Below are 16,589 nucleotides of genomic sequence, written 5' to 3' on the forward strand. Positions count from 1 at the left end.
CGGCCAGATTGATTAGAAAGGCCTGCTCGCTGAAGTGATTTAGGGAGTGTTTGACAGTGATGAGGGGTGGTCGCTTGACCGCAGATCCATTACGCATGCAGGCAATGAGGCAGTGATCGCTGAGATTCTGGTTGAAGACAGCAGAGGTGTATTTGGAGATCAGGTTGGTTACGATGATATCTATGAGGGTGCCCATGTTTACGGATTTGAGGTTGTACCTGGTGGGTTCATTGATAATTTGTGTGAGATTGAGAGCTATAAACTGAGATTGTAGGATGGCCGGGGTCTTAAGCATCTCCCAGTTTAGGTCACCTAGCAGCACGAGCTCTGAAGACAGATGGGGGGCAATCAATACGCATATGGTGTCCAGGGCACAGCTGGGGGCAGAAGGTGGTCTATAGCAAGCGGCAACGGTAAGAGAATTGTTTCTAGAGTGGTGAATTTTTTTAAGTAGAAGCTCAAATCAAATTGTTTGGGCACAGACCTGGTTATTAAGACAGAACTCTGCAGGCTATCGCTACAGTAGATTGCAACTCCGCTCCCTTTGGCAGCTCTATCTTGTCGGAAAATGTTATAGTTAGTGATGAAAATTTCAGGGTTTTTGGTGGTTTCCTAAGCCAGGATTCAGACACGGCTAGGACATTCGGGTTTGCAGAGTGTGCTAGGGCAGTGAATAAAACAAACTTAGGGAAGAGGCTTCTAATGTTAACATGCATGAAACCAAGGCTTTTATGGTTACAGAAGTCAACAAATGAGAGCGCCTGTGGAATTGGAGTGGAGCTAGGCACTGCAGGGCCTGGATTAACCTCCACATCACCAGAGGAACAGAGAAGTAGGATAAGGGTATGGCTAAAGGATAAAAGAACTGGCCATCTAGTATGTTCAGAACAGAGAGAAAAAGGAGCAGATTTCTGGGCACGGTAGAATAGATTCAAGGAAAAATGTACAGACAAAGGTATGGTAGGATGTGAATACATTGGGGTAAACCTGTGCATAGAGTGACAATGATAGAGCTATTGTCTCTAGAAATATAGGAGAGGCATGCGTATCCAAGTGATCATAGCAGTCCAGGGAGTGGCTTCAGGCAGCTAGCGGGCCGGGGATAGCAAGCTAGCGAAGGGCCTTTGAGAAACGATGCGACGGAAGAAGGTCTGTTGTGGCTCCCTCGTGCGGTGACGTTGGCGGATGGATCAGTAGGGCTCTGTGTGGTAAACCAGGCCAATTGGCAAAATAGGTAGAGTGGCCAAAGAATTTGTCCGATGGGCCTCTTAAGCTAACGGTCCGATGTGCTCTAGACAGCTAGCAGGCTAGCGGGTGGGCATACAGGGGACGTCACGACGGAAGACGCAGTTGAAAAACTCCCTCAGGGTTTCCCCCCTCATCCCCTCATATCTCCAAACAACTATAGGTGGATTTGAATGTGTGTCTGTTGATTAGATGTTGTTTGGAAATTCAAAATGACTTACACTGCATATCCATGTTCAATGTTATTTTGTATAATGGTTTCCTTTCGTAGAATTACAATGAGGGACACCAGTAGGACTGACTTGGCTCTGTTGATCTATAATACGATATAACTATAACATGTTTTTACTCTGCTTGATGTGAAATACAAAAATATGTAACAAGTTCTTCATCTTCTTTTTCTTCTTCTTATCTCTCCCACTCCTCTTCCCTCCCTCCTTTCTTTGGTTGTTTCATTCTGGTGGTTTATCAGTCTTCTTTGAGACACAGAGTCAATCAAGTTCTGACTAAGTGGCACAAAATCTAATTCATCTCACGTGATTTATTTTTTATTTTAATGCGCTGACTTTGAAAAACTTTAGTCTGAAGTTGTACTCATTTCAGGACATTATACTGAACATGTCAAGTCAGAATTAAGAGAGAAAATAAACAGGTCTGGAGTTTTGGAAATGGGGAAATGCCAATAATGTTTGTGTTTAATACGTTAATAGTCTGTGTGAATGAGCTCTATAAAAAGACCAACCAAAGCTTCTGAATACGATGTGTCTGCATTCACCACCGTACTTACATGTAATTGACCATGCCTAAAGAAACCATTTAGATTGGAAACAAGCTGTAGATACACTTGTCTTTAATCAAATCCAAATAGTAACTGTTTTACATGTTATTCAATTGCACGTTTGATAATGAAGGCCATTCCAATACAGTTGCACGTTTGATAATGAAGGCCATTCCAATACAGTTGCACGTTTGATAATGAAGGCCATTCCAATACAGCAGCTAAGAAATAAAACAGAAAATTATATCTGAAAGTGAATGTTTAGCTGACAAGTATTTTAATTAGAATTCACTGATATGAAGTCTTAACGAGTGTGTCCTTACTTACATAATAACAATGACATAATTGCCTTCTAGATGTTTTTGTTATACCACTGAAACAAATGGTAACAAATTAATTAAAGTAAAATAATATATTTTAGGTAACAAATGATCCTATTGCAGATTTAGACAGACAATGAATTCTGACTCAAAGACATTCAGGAGGAGTTGTTGCAATGTATTTTTTTTTCTTGATTCTTTGTTTTGTCTTGATTTCCTCCATTGAGCCAGTGAGTTTAATCTGCCGTTGAGAAATATCCTTGGTTAATTACTCCTCCCCTCACACCAAATGAAAACATGCAGCTCTGAATTCATTAGAGAGCTAACCAACCTTCAACTCAATTAATCTACTTCCTTTTAGACATCTCTCTGTGCAACAAGATATCTACTCTTTTTTGCCCCAAAATGGCTGTCTCAAGATGCAATTATCTGTTCAAGTATCCAAAAGATTTAGTGTATTGATATGTGTGTGTTTGTGTGTGTGTGTGTGTGTGTGTGTATGTATGTATGTATGTGTGTTTGTGTGTGTGTGTGTTTCTGTCTGTCTGTGTTTTTCTGCCCGTCTGTGTGCCTGTCCGTCTGTGTGTCAGTGAGTCTCTCTCCTGCACAGCTAAGATCCTATAGCAACCATAGATCCTCTAAAAACTATACAGCCATCAGTCTATTAACCCTGCGGTGAATGCTTTGTTCCTCCATGTTTTCTGCACGTCACAAGGCATTCATTTCCCCTGTCTACCTGAGGCGAATAGTGACGAGCGAATCTGTCCCCAGCCATAAAAGCCCTCTTTAGTTTTGGTGAATGCACTGGGCCGCCTGAAAAGGTCAACAAACATTAGAGGAGGAGGAGAGGAGGGCAGACAGGTTGAAATCATCTCTGGTTTGTCCTCATACCAAGATTGTTGAGTTAAACTCAGGCGATCCTGATCCTATGAGCTAGGCCCCTCCCCTATGCACCAGGATCCTCACATACCAGGCAGGGTCCACCCATATGAGCAAGGCCCCTTTCGCAATTACTCCCCTTGTTTTAGGCCCCTCTCCTATAAACCAGTCCCCTCCTCCAAAGGCTCTTTTCCTGAGAACTGTCATGACAGAGCGTGGGTAATATGTTCATATTCTATCTCATACATCTTATACCATAAGAATACAGTGAAACTGTTTGCTGTTGCAGGCAAACATAGATTATCATTGAGTCTCCCTACATAATTTGTCCAGACGATAGACAATAATATTTACAGAAAGGACATCACAGGAAGTGACATGCCAGTTCCAATATTCCAACCATTATGTCAGTTAATGGGATTAACCATACTGTATCCCTTGAAATAATTGTAATTTGTTTAGAGTAGACAATTTTGCAAAACAATCTCCAAAGAAACTGGCATACTTGCAGCAACAGAGATATGGCATGGCCAGCCCTTTTAATTCTGGCATATGCGGCCATCTGTGGTGCCGTTTTAAATCCTGCACAACTTAAACTGAAACTAACCTTGACGGTTGAAATTAGGATTTCATTCCGAATTTTTGGCATTAGTGTTAAATTGATTCATTCTGAGATTTAGGCATTAGGGTTAAGATTAGGCATTGATTCTGAGTGGTTAAGGTTTGCGATAAGGTTAAAATAGAAAAACAAACATTTCAAAACAAAACTTGCACTGGGATTGAACCCACAATCTTCTGAGCTGTAGCTCGCGGTTTAAACTAGATGCTAATAGATGCTTGCGTTGCCCCTAGTGGACAGTAGGACATTGCCTTGGAAATAAAATGCCACCCCATGCCATAATTTCACCATTTAAAATATGGCTAAATACTTCATAATCCACTAGAATTTGGCCATTTCAATTTGCTGTCATAACTTACTTCAGTGAAAGCTATGGGTGTTCCTGGGTAACAGAACACGTTCACTTCCTAGTTGGAGTAGCCTATATGTGGGAACATGACAAATGCTGTAACATATAACAAGACATTAAATAATTAATCTGACTTGGATCCTCTGTAGCCTTTGTCAAAGCCTTTTAGTAGTTCAAATGTTGTGAATTCAATACACCCAAGTGTTGATATTTAAAGCCTTCTCAACACAATAGTCATCGTTCTGCTGACATGTTGACATTTCAAAGGTTACTGTATAAAAAACGGACAGTATTATTATGAGAAATAAGCACAGTATATATAAATGACAAACCAACCAAAAACATGTCATACACCATTTCTAAATAGCCCAACATTTATTAAATCTTCTCCTGACAACAGTTAGGATACCCTTCTTGGTCATTTCAAGTACAGGTACATTCAAAGTGTGGTAGAGAGCACTGTGAGCAGAGAGGATGCTGGGAAGGTAATAAGGCGTGTCTTACCTGTGGGATAGCGCTCTATGACAGGTAGGTCATCCACCTGTAGTGTGGCGTTACCGCCACTCCGCGTAAACTTCACTATATGGTACTTTCCATCATTTACAAACTTTGCTGTCTCCTCGATATTTATGTCGTCCGTTCCAACATTAAATATAACTCCAATGTTTCCTTTTTCCTGTTGACACAAAAAAGAAAGAGAAAATAAGGTTTTAAAGATGAGAAGGAAATGTATCATGATGAGAAGGAAGTGTGTCTTGATGAGAAGGAAATGTATCTTGATAAGAAGGAAGTGTATCTTGATGAGAAGGAAGTGTATTTTGTATATTCCAAAGCAAATGTTTGGTTGTACAGCAAAGTGTAAGAGTCATTGTGTTTATGTAGTGATGAAGAAGATGATGATGGTAATGATGATGATGATGACAACGATGATGATGCTGATGATGCTGGTGATGGTGATGATGTTGGTGATGATGGAGATGATGATGATGCTGGTATGATGGTGATGATAATGATGATGATGATTATGATGATGGTGGTGAGGATGATGTTGATGATAATGACGATGATGATAACCACATCCATGCCTTGCCACTGAACTGTAGATACCATCTGATTATGTTTACACAATGAAAGGCAATAGTGAGCTATTCAAATCGCAGAGAAGTAATACTCAGTATAATGCTGTCTGAATCGATTTCCTTGTCAATATAAATATAGTTATCAATTCTAATCAAGTGTTACAACAACGTCCTCAATCAATATTTATTTCTGTTTAGCCACTGATATCTGGATTTAACAAAACAATAAAAACATGAGTAGGCTACATATTGCTTAGGTAATGCAAATAACTCAGGGGGCTGAGCAATGTTTTTTACTGATTGCCTTTGTTAAAAGACTACCTTGTCCATGGTGTGTGTCCCCTTAATAAACCAACTTGGTTATTTCCTGACACTTTTCTCCCTATTATTTTTATATCAGCATGACTATTTTGACTTCTGGGTAATTAGAGAGACCATCTGTATATTGCTGTGTGCCCCAAAGCACAGTTTAAAACTTAAACTACTCATCAGTTTAACCATTGGTGATTTAAAGTCCAATCAGAAGGTGGGAATATATTATTTGTCAGAATGTATATGGCATTCAGACCTGATTGATACGGATTGGTTCAGTGTTTTGCATCAAACAAGAATAAACCAAATGGAATCAAATAATACCAAAAATATGTTTAATACTGTGTGTCTGTTCCGTCATTGTCACACCATCTCTGCCCCCGACACAGGTCAGGCATGTGTTGTAATGAGCTCTAGTCATATCATTCAGTCAGTACACAGGAGTGCTTTATGTGGTGTGTTGGCTCAGGCAAGCTTCTCTTCTACTCTCTCTCTCTCAATTTGAGGGCTATTTGGCAATGCAAACATATGCTAACATTGCCAAAGCAAGTGAAGTAGATAATACACAAAAGTGAAATACACAATACTAATTCACAGTAAACATTACACTCACAAAAGTTCAAAAATAATAAGGACATTTCAAATGCCATTTTATGTGCAATTAGTTAAAGTACAAAAGGGGAAATAAAAAGCTTGCAAAAGTATTCACCCCCTTGGCATTTTTCCTATTTTGTTGCCTTACAAACTGGAATTAAAAATTGATTTTTGAGGGGTTTTGTATAATTTGATTTACACAACATGCCTACCACTTTGAAGATGCAAAATATTAGTTTTTTGTGAAACAAACAAGAAATAAGACAAATAAAAACAGAAAACTTGAGCGTGCATAACTATTCACCCCCCCCCCCAAAGTCAATACTTTGTAGAGCCACCTTTAGAAGAAATTACAGCTGCATTTATTTTGGGGTATGTCTCTATTAGCTTGGCACATCTAGCCACTGGGATTTTTGCCCGTTATTCAAGGCAAAACTGCTCCAGCTCCTTCAAGTTGGATAGGTTCCGGTGGTGTACAGCAAACTTCAAGTCATACCACAGATTCTCAATTGGATTTAGGTCTGGACTTTGACTAAGCCATTCCAAGACATTTAAATGTTTCCCCTTAAACCACTCCAGTGTTGCTTTAGCAGTATGCTTTGGGTCATTGTCCTGCTGGAAGGTGAACCTCCATCTCAGTCTCAAATCTTTGGAAGACAAACAGATTTCCCTCAATTTCCCTGTATTTAACTCCATCCATCATTCGTTCAATTCTGACCAGTTTCCCAGTCCCGGCCGATGAAAAAATTCCCCACGGCATGATGCTGCCACCACCATGCTTCACTGTGGTGTTCTCGGAGTGATTAGAGGTGTTGGGTTTGCGCGAGACAGTGTTTTACCTTGATGGCCAAAAAGCTAAATTTTAGTCTCATCTGACCAGAGTTCCTTCTTCCATATGTTTGGGGAGTCTCCCACATGCCTTTTGGCAAACACAAAATTAGTTTGTTTATTTATTTCTTTAACCTCTCTAGGGTACGGGGCAGCATTAGGAATGTTGGATGAAAAGCACGCCCAAATTCAACGGCCTGCTACTCGGGCCCAGAAGATATGATATGCATATAACTGGTTGATTTGGATAGAAAACACTCTAAAGTTTCCGAAACTGTTAAAATAGTGTCTATGAGTATAACAGAACTGATTTAGCAGGCAAAAACCTGAGATCCACTCAGGAAGTAGTTTTTTTGGGGGGTTTGTAGTTTTCTATTCAATGCCATTACAGTATCCATTGACTTTACAGTTCCTATGCCTTCCAGTAGATGTCAACAGTCTTTAAAATCATTTCAGGCTTGTATTCTTATAAATGAGGGAGTACGACCAGTCTTAAGGAGTGGACCCTAACGTGTCGCAGAGCTTTTTCAGGCGCATGTGCATTTCTTGTTTTCCTTTTATATTGACAACGTTATTGCCGGTTGAAATATTATAGATCATTTAGGCTAAAAAACAACCTGAGGATTGAATATAAACATCATTTGACATGTTTCTATGAACTTTACATATTTTTTTGACTGAGTTTGAGCCTGTGGATTACTGAAGAAAACGCGCTAACAAAACGGAGGTTTTTGGATATAAAGAGACTTCATCGAACAAAAGGAACATTTATTGAGTAATTGAATGTCTTCTGATTGCCACCATATGAAGATCATCAAAGGTAAGGGATTCATTCTATCTCTATTTCTGAGTTTTGTTGTCACGCCCTGGTCTTAGTATTTTGTGTTTATATATTTATTTGGTTAGGCCAGGGTGTGACATGGGTTTATTTTGTGTTGTGGTATTGGGGTTTTAGTAGGTATTGGGATTGTGGCTGAGTAGGGGTGTCTAGCATAGTCTATGGCTGCCTGAGGCGGTTCTCAATCAGAGTCAGGTGATTCTCGTTGTCTCTGATTGGGAACCATATTTAGGTAGCCTGGGTTTCACTGTGTGTTTTGTGGGTGATTGTTCATGTCTCTGTGTGTGTTAGCACTAGATAGACTGTTTAGGTTTTCACGTTTCTTGTTTTTGTATTTATCGTGTTTATTCATTTATTAAACATGTATCGAACTAACCACACTGCATTTTGGTCCGACACTCCTTCGACGGAAGAAAGCCGTTACATTTGTAACGCTTGGCTGGTTACTGTTTGTAATAATTTGTCAACTGGGCTATGTTCTGGGCTAGGTATGTTCTGGGCTAGGTATGCTTTTGCCGAAAAGCATTTTATAAATATGACACTGTGGTTGGTTCAACAAGAAGTCCATCTTTAAACCAATGTAAAATATGTTTTGTTTTCTGAATTTTTATAATGAGCAGTTCTGTAATTGAATTTGGCGCTCTGCAACCTCACTGGATGTTGGCCAGGTGGGACGCCCACGTACCCTAAAGAGGTTAAGCCATGGCTTTTCTCTGGCCACTCTTCCATAAAGCCCAGCTCTGTGGAGTGTGCGGCTTAAATGGTCCTATGGACAGATACTCCAATCTCCACTGTGGAGCTTAGCAGCTCCTTCAGGGTTATCTTTGGTCTCTTTGTTGCCTCTCTGATTAAAGCCCTCCTTGCCTGGTCCATGAGTTTTGGGGGGTGGCCCTCTCTTGGCAGGTTTGTTGTGGTGCCATATTCCTTCCATTTTTTAATAATGGATTTAATGGTGCTCAGTTGGATGTTCAACGTTTCTGATATGTTTACAACCCAACCCTGATCTGTACTCCTCCACAACGTTGTCCCTGATCTGTTTGCAGAGCTCCTTGGTCTTTATAGTGCCATTTGCTTGGTGGTGCCCCTTGCTTAGTGATATTGCAGATTCTGGGGCCTTTCAGAACAACTGTATATATACTGAGATCATGTGATAGATCATGTGACACTTAGATTGCACACAGGTGGACTTTATTTAACTAATTATGTGACTTCTGAAGGTAATTGGTTGCACCAGATCTTATTTAGGGGCTTCATAGCAGAGGGGGTGAGAACATATGCACGCACCACTTAATTTTGTAGAATTTCTTCATTTCACTTCACCATTACATGAAATCCAAATAGAAATATATTTAAATTACAGGTTGTAATGAAACCAAATTGGAAAAATGCCAAGGGTGTGAACACTTTTGCAAGGTACTGTAAACATAAAAATGGTTTGTATTTGCAATGGTGTTTGTTCTTCACTGGTTGCCCTTTTCATGCTGCTGTGATGGCACACTGTGGTATTTCACCCAGTAGATATGGGAGTTTATCAAAATTGGGTTTGTTTTCCAAATCTTTGTGGATCCGTGTAATCTGAGGGAAATATGTGTCTCTAATATGATCATACATTTCCTTCTCCCTCTCTCTCTCTACCCACTGTCTCTCTATTACTCAATTTGTCTCCTTCTTTCTGAGCAGCTATGAATGGAGCAGCTGGTTGGGGGCCTCAACAGTACAGCACAGTACAGCAGTACACTGCATGAGATTATCCAGTCAGCATAATCTCTCACTCACTCACTCTCACTCTTTCACCCACTTCTATCTCCTTCCCTCTTTTTCTCTGCTCAATCACTCCAACACTGAGTAAGCATTGAGCACATCCCACAGCCAAAAGCTACTTCTAGCTTCCCCAGTTAGAAACACTTGTAGTGTGTCACACCAGATTACGGAAACTAGGATGTTCCTCTGGTTTATAAATGTCATTTCAAAGAAAACCAAAATGTAACACAAGATTGTATCAACTGATACCATTACAGCTAGAGTAAGTAATTCATTCCCTTAGTCCCCCTACACTCCCTCACTCCCTCTTCACTCCCTCTCTCCCCCTACACCCACATCTCTCTACACTTACTCCCCGTACATTCCCTCACCCCTTTACACTCCCAAACTCTCCCCTACAGTCCTTCACTCTCTCCTACACTCCCTCACTCTCTCCTACACTCCCTCACTCTCTCCTACACTCCCTCACTCTCTCCTACACTCCCTCACTCTCTCCTACACCCCCTACACTCACTCACTCTCTCCTACACTCCCTCACTCCTCACTCTCCCCTACACTTCCACACTCTCCCTACACTCCCTCACTCTCCCCTACACTCCCTCACTCTCCCCTACACTTCCACACTCTCCCCTACACTCCCTCACTTCTCTCCCCTACACTCCCTCACTCTCCCCTACACCCCCTACACTCCCACACTCCCCCTACACTCCCTCACTCTCTCCTACACTCCCTCACTCTCTCCTACACTCCCTCACTCTCTCCTACACTCCCTCACTCTCTCCTACACTCCCTCACTCTCTCCTACACTCCTTCACTCTCTCCTACACTCCTTCACTCTCTCCTACACTCCTTCACTCTCTCCTACACTCCCTCACTCTCCCCTACACCCCTACAGTTCCACACTCTCCCCTACACTCCTTCACTCCCCCTCACTCTCCCCTACACCCCCTACACTCCCTCACTCTCCCACACTCCCCCTACACTCCCTCACTCTCTCCTACACTCCCTCACTCTCTCCTACACTCCCTCACTCTCCTACACTCCCTCACTCTCCCCTACCTCCTTCACTCTCTCCTACACTCCTTCACTCTCCCCTACACTCCTTCACTCTCTCCTACACTCCCTCACTCTCCCCTACACCCCCTCACTCTCCCCTCACTCCCTCACCCCCTACACTCCCTCACTCCCTCTACTCCCCTACACCCCCTACACTTCCACACACTCCCCTACACTCCCTCACTCTCCCCTACACTCCCTCACTCTCCCCTACACTCCCTCACTCTCCCCTACACTCCCTCACTCTCCCCTACACCCCTCACTCCCTCCTCCCCTACACTCCTCACTCTCCCTACACTCCCTCACTCCCCCTACACTCCCTCACTCTCTCCTACACTCCTCCTCACTCTCTCCTACACTCCTCACTCTCTCCTACACTCCCTCACTCTCTCCTACACTCCCTCACTCACTCTCTCCTACACTCCCTCACTCTCTCCTACACTCCCTCACTCTCTCCTACACTCCCTCACTCTCTCCTACACTCCCTCACTCTCTCCTACACTCCTTCACTCTCTCCTACACTCCCTCACTCTCCCCTACACCCCCTACAGTTCCACACTCTCCTTCACTCCCTCACTCTCTCCTACACTACCTCACTCTCCCCTACACTCCCTCACTCCCCCCTACAGTGGTTATTTTGAAACAGACAAGAAAGTAAACAGTAAATATGTTGATAATAAATCCAACTTTAAAGCTGGGAAACTGTTTAGTGGTTATTGCTATTTATCCTATGCTATATACTAAAACAAGTGGCGGGGACACTGTGTTGTCATTTTATAAATCTCAGAATGTAGTTTTAAACTAAAGTGTAAAGAACATGATGTGAAATCTGACCCTCGTTCATGTGTGGAGAAGAGGATAAGTTATCCTGCAACAGGGTGATCAAATTAAGATTTTACAAATGTAATGCTCCTCTCAAGGACTTCTCCATAGCATCTTACTGCAATAACTGCACTGTGTTGTGCTGAGGAGGCAACTACATAGCAAGGCATTCGGAAAGTATTCCAACCACTTCCCTTTTTACACATTTTGATACGTTACAGCCTTATTCTAAAATTGATTAAATAAATGTTGTTCTTCATAAATCTACACACAATAACCCATAATTATGAAGCGAAAACTGGTTCAAATTTTTTGGGGCAAAATTATTACAAATAAAAAACAGAAATACCTTATTTACAGACCATTTGCTATGAGCCTCGAAATTGAGCTCAGGCGCATCCTGTTTCCATTGATCATCCTTGAGATCTTTCTACAACTTGATTGAAATCCACCTGTGGTAAATTCAATTGATTGGTCCCACAGTTGAGTGCATGTCAGAGCAAACACCAAGCAGTTCAGTTTAAGGAATTGTCAGTAGAGCTCTGAGACAGGATTCTGTCGAGGCACAGATCTGGGGAAAGGGACAAAAACATGTCTGCATCATTGACGTTCCCCTAGAACACAATGGCCTCTGTCACTGTTAAATTGAAGAAGTTGGGAACCACCAAGACTCTTCCTAGAGCTGGCCACCCGGCCAAACTGAGCAATCGGGGAGAAGGGCCTTGGTCAGGGAGGTGACCAAGAGCCCTATGGTCATTCTGATAGAGCTCGAGAGTTCCTCTGTGGAGATGGGAGAACCTTCCAGAAGGACAACCATCTCTGCAGCACTAGGGCTCTAACTTTGTGGTAGCTAGGTATAACTAGGGCTCTAACTGGGTGGTAGCTAGGTGTAACTAGGGCTCTAACTGGGTGGTAGCTAGGTGTAACTAGGGTTCTAACTGGGTGGTAGCTAGGTGTAACTAGGGCTCTAACTGGGTGGTAGCTAGGTGTAACTAGGGTTCTAACTGGGTGGTAGCTAGGTGTAACTAGGGCTCTAACTGGGTGGTAGCTAAGGGTAGATAGGTATATTACAGTCAGTACTGAAGTCTAGTTGAAAGGCTCTAACTCGGTGGTAGCTAAGGGCATAGTAGCTAGGGGTACAGTAGCTAGGGGTAAAGGAGCTAAGGGCACAGTAGCTAGTGAAACAGTAGCTAGGGAAACAGTAGCTAGGGGTACAGTAGCTAGGTATATTCCAGTCAGTTGTGAAGTCTGGTTGAAAGACCATAACTGGTTGGTAGCTAGGGAAACAGTAGCTAGGGGTATAGTAGCTAGGGGCACAGTAGCTAGGGGTAAAGTAGCTAGGGTCACAGTAGCTAGGTTATTCCAGTCAGTAGTGAAGTCTGGTTGAAATACCCTAACTGGTTGGTAGCTAGGGAAACAGTAGCTAGGGGTAAAGTAGCTAGGTATGTTACAGTCAGTAGGTGAGACAGCCAGCTGTATTACCACAGAGATTGAGATCTGATGAGTCCCATCTTACATACAACCAGCCCTCTTTACACCCTCACAAAAAGCACCCTATACCATACATAGTACACTACTTTTGACCAGGGAAAAGGGTGGGATACGGAACTGGGTGGAATACGGAAGAGGGTGCCATTCGGGAAACATTCCCAGTCCATTTACCCCCTTCCAGCCCTCTTGCTGTACATACACACATACTCTACCCCTCTACCAGCTCCAGCCCTCCTCTACCCCCCTCCAAATATCCCAGCCCTCCTCTCCAGCCCTCCTCTACCCCCTCCAGTTCAAGCCCTCCTCTACCCCTCCACCAGCTCCAGCCCTCCACTACCGCACCAGTTCAAGCCCTCCTCTACCCGCATCAGCTCCATCCCTCCTCTACCCCAACCAGGTCCAGCCCTCCTCTACCCCCACCAGGTCCAGCCCTCCTCTCCAGCCCTCCTCTACCCCCACCAGGTCCAGCCCTCCTCTCCAGCCCTCCTCTACCCCTCCACCATCTCCAGCCCTTCTCTACCCCTCCACCAGCTCTAGCCCTCCTCTCTAGCCCTCCTCTACCCACACCAGTTCAAGCCCTGCTCTACCCACATCAGCTCCAGTCCTCCTCTCCAGCCCTACTCTACCCCCCCATCAGCTCCAGCCCTCCTCTACCCAACCAGCTCCAATCAATTAATCAAATTTCAATCAAATTATTTTATAAAGACCTTCTTACATCAGCTGAGGTCAAAGTTCTGTACAGAAATATATCCGAAACCCCCAAACAGCAAGCAATGCAGGTGTATAAGCTTCTCTCCAGCCCTCCTCTACCACGCACCAGCTCTAGCCCTCATCTACCACCCACCAGCTCTAGCCCTCCTCTACCCCCACCAGATCCAGCCGTCCTCTCCAGCCCTCCTCTTCCACCCACCAAATCTAGCAATCTCAACCCCAACACCAGATCCAGCCCTCCTCTACCCCCCCACCAGATCCAGCCCTCCTTACCCCCCACCAGATCCAGCCTCATCTACCACCCACCAGGCCAGGCCCTCCTCTAGGGCCCCCACCAGATCCAGCCGTCCTCTCCAGCCCTCCTCTTCCACCCACCAAATCTAGCAATCCTCAACCACAACACCAGATCCAGCCCTCCTCTACCCCCACACCAGATCCAGCCCTCCTCTACCCCCCACCAGATCCAGCCTCATCTACCACCCACCAGGCCAGGCCCTCCTCTACCCCCACCAGATCCAGCCGTCCTCTCCAGCCCTCCTCTTCCACCCACCAAATCTAGCAATCCTCTCAACCACAACACCAGATCCAGCCCTCCTCTACCCCCCCCACACCAGATCCAGCCCTTCTCTACCCCGCACCAGATCCAGCCCTTCTCTACCCCTACACCAGATCTAGCCCTCCTCTACATCCCCACCAGATCCAGCCCTCCTCTACCCCCCACCAGATCCAGCCCTCCTCTACCCCCCCCAGTTTATCACAGTGCCATCCGTTTTGTTACTAAAGCACCTTATACCACCCACCACTGCGACCTGTATGCTCTAGACGGCTGGCCCTCGCTACATATTCGTCGTCAGACCCACTGGCTCCAGGTCATCTACAAGTCCATGCTAGGTAAAGCTCCGCCTTATCTCAGTTCACTGGTCACGATGGCAACACCCACCCATAGCACGCGCTCCAGCAGGTGTATCTCACTGATCATCAAAGCCAACACCTCATTTGGCTGCCTTTCGTTCCAGTTCTCTGCTGCCTGTGACTCGAACGAATTGCAAAAATCGCTGAAGTTGGAGACTTATCTCCCTCACCAACTTCAAACATCTGCTATCTGAGCAGCTAACCGATCGCTGCAGCTGTACATAGTCTATCGGTAAATAACCCACCCAATTTACCTACCTCATCCCCATACTGTTTATATTTATTTACTTTTCTGCTCTTTTGCACACCAGTATCTCTACCTGTACATGACCATCTGATCATTTATCACTCCAGTGTTAATCTGCAAAATTGTAATTATCCGCCTACCTCCTCATGCCTTTTGCACACAATGTATATAGACTCTCTTAATTTTCTACTGTGTTATTGACTTGTTAATTGTTTACTCCATGTGTAACTCTTTGTTGTCTGTTCACACTGCTATGCTTTATCTTGGCCAGGTCGCAGTTGCAAATGAGAACTTGTTCTCAACTAGCCTACCTGGTTAAATAAAGGTGAAATAAAAAAAATAAAAAAGATCCAGCCATCCTCTACCCCTACACCAGATCCAGCCCTCCTCTACCCCCCCCACCAGATCCAGCCATCCTCTACCCCTACACCAGATCCAGCCCTTCTCCACCCCCACCAGTTCCAGCCCTTCTCCACCCCCACCAGTTCCAGCCCTTCTCCACCCCCACCAGTTCCAGCCCTTCTCCACCCCCACCAGATCCAGCCCTCCTCTCCACCCCCAACAGTTCCAGCCCTCCTCCACCCCCAACAGTTCCAGCCCTCCTCCACCCCCACCAGGTCCAGCCCTCCTCCACCCCCACCAGTTACAGCCCTCCTCTACCCCTTCACCAGCTCCAGCACTCCTCTACCCCACCAGCTCCAGCTCCAGCCCTTCTCTACCCCTTTACCAGTTCCAGCCCTCCTCCACCCCCCACCAGTTCCAGCCCTCCTCCACCCCCACCAGTTCCAGCCCTCCTCCACCCCCACCAGCTCCAGCCCTCCTCCACCCCCACCAGCTCCAGCCCTCCTCACCCCTTCACCAGTTCCAGCCCTCCTCTACCCCTTCACCAGTTCCAGCCCTCCTCTACCCCTTCACCAGCTCCAGCCCTCCTCTACCCCTTCACCAGCTCCAGCCCTCCTCTACCCCTTCACCAGCTCCAGCCCTCCTCTACCCCTTCACCAGCTCCAGCCCTCCTCTACCCCTTCACCAGCTCCAGCCCTCCTATACCCCTTCACCAGCTCCAGCACTCCTCTACCCATTCACCAGCTCCATCCCTCCTCTACCCCACCAGCTCCAATCAATTAATCAAATTTATTTTTAAAGCCCTTCTTACATCATCTGAGGTCACAAAGTTCGGTACAGAAACCTATCCGAAACCCCCAAACATCAAGCAATGCAGGTGTTGAAGCTCCTCTCCAGCCCTCTTCTACCACCCACCAGCTCTATAGCCCTCCTCTAACCCCACCAGATCCAGCCGTCCTCTCCAGCCCTCCTCTACCTCTTCACCAAATCAAGCCCTCCTCTACCCCACCAGATCCAGCCCTCCTCTACCCCACCAGATCCAGCCATCCTCTACCCCACCAGATCCAGCCATCCTTTACCCCACCAGATCCAGCCCTCCTTTACCCCCACCAGATCCAGCCATCCTCTACCCCACCAGATCCAGCCATCCTTTACCCCACCAGATCCAGCCCTCCTTTACCCCCACCAGATCCAGCCCTCCTTTACCCCCACCAGATCCAGCCCTCCTTTACCCCCACCAGATCCAGCCCTCCTTTACCCCCACCAGATCCAGCCCTCCTTTACCCCCACCAGATCCAGCCCTCCTTTACCCCCACCAGATCCAGCCCTCCTTTACCCCCACCAGATCCAGCCCTCTTTTACCCCACCACATCCAGCCATCCTCTACCCCCACCAGTTCCAGCCCT

At 45.2% G+C, this 16,589-nt stretch overlaps 1 protein-coding gene across 7 annotated transcripts in view; it reads right to left on the bottom strand.

Moving 5' to 3' along the window:
* The window catches only part of LOC112260173 (neurexin-1a), a 495,882-nt gene that overhangs the window by 140,328 nt on the left and 338,965 nt on the right, over window positions 1-16,589 (bottom strand). For all 7 annotated transcript variants that reach the window (XM_042327452.1, XM_042327447.1, XM_042327443.1 and 4 more), the window contains one exon: window positions 4,695-4,866. In XM_042327452.1, the coding sequence (XP_042183386.1) occupies window positions 4,695-4,866 (172 nt within the window). The remainder of the gene's footprint in view (window positions 1-4,694; window positions 4,867-16,589) is intronic.

This window comes from Oncorhynchus tshawytscha, linkage group LG01 (assembly GCF_018296145.1).
Source record: "Oncorhynchus tshawytscha isolate Ot180627B linkage group LG01, Otsh_v2.0, whole genome shotgun sequence".
Classification (NCBI taxonomy): Eukaryota; Metazoa; Chordata; class Actinopteri; order Salmoniformes; family Salmonidae; genus Oncorhynchus; species Oncorhynchus tshawytscha.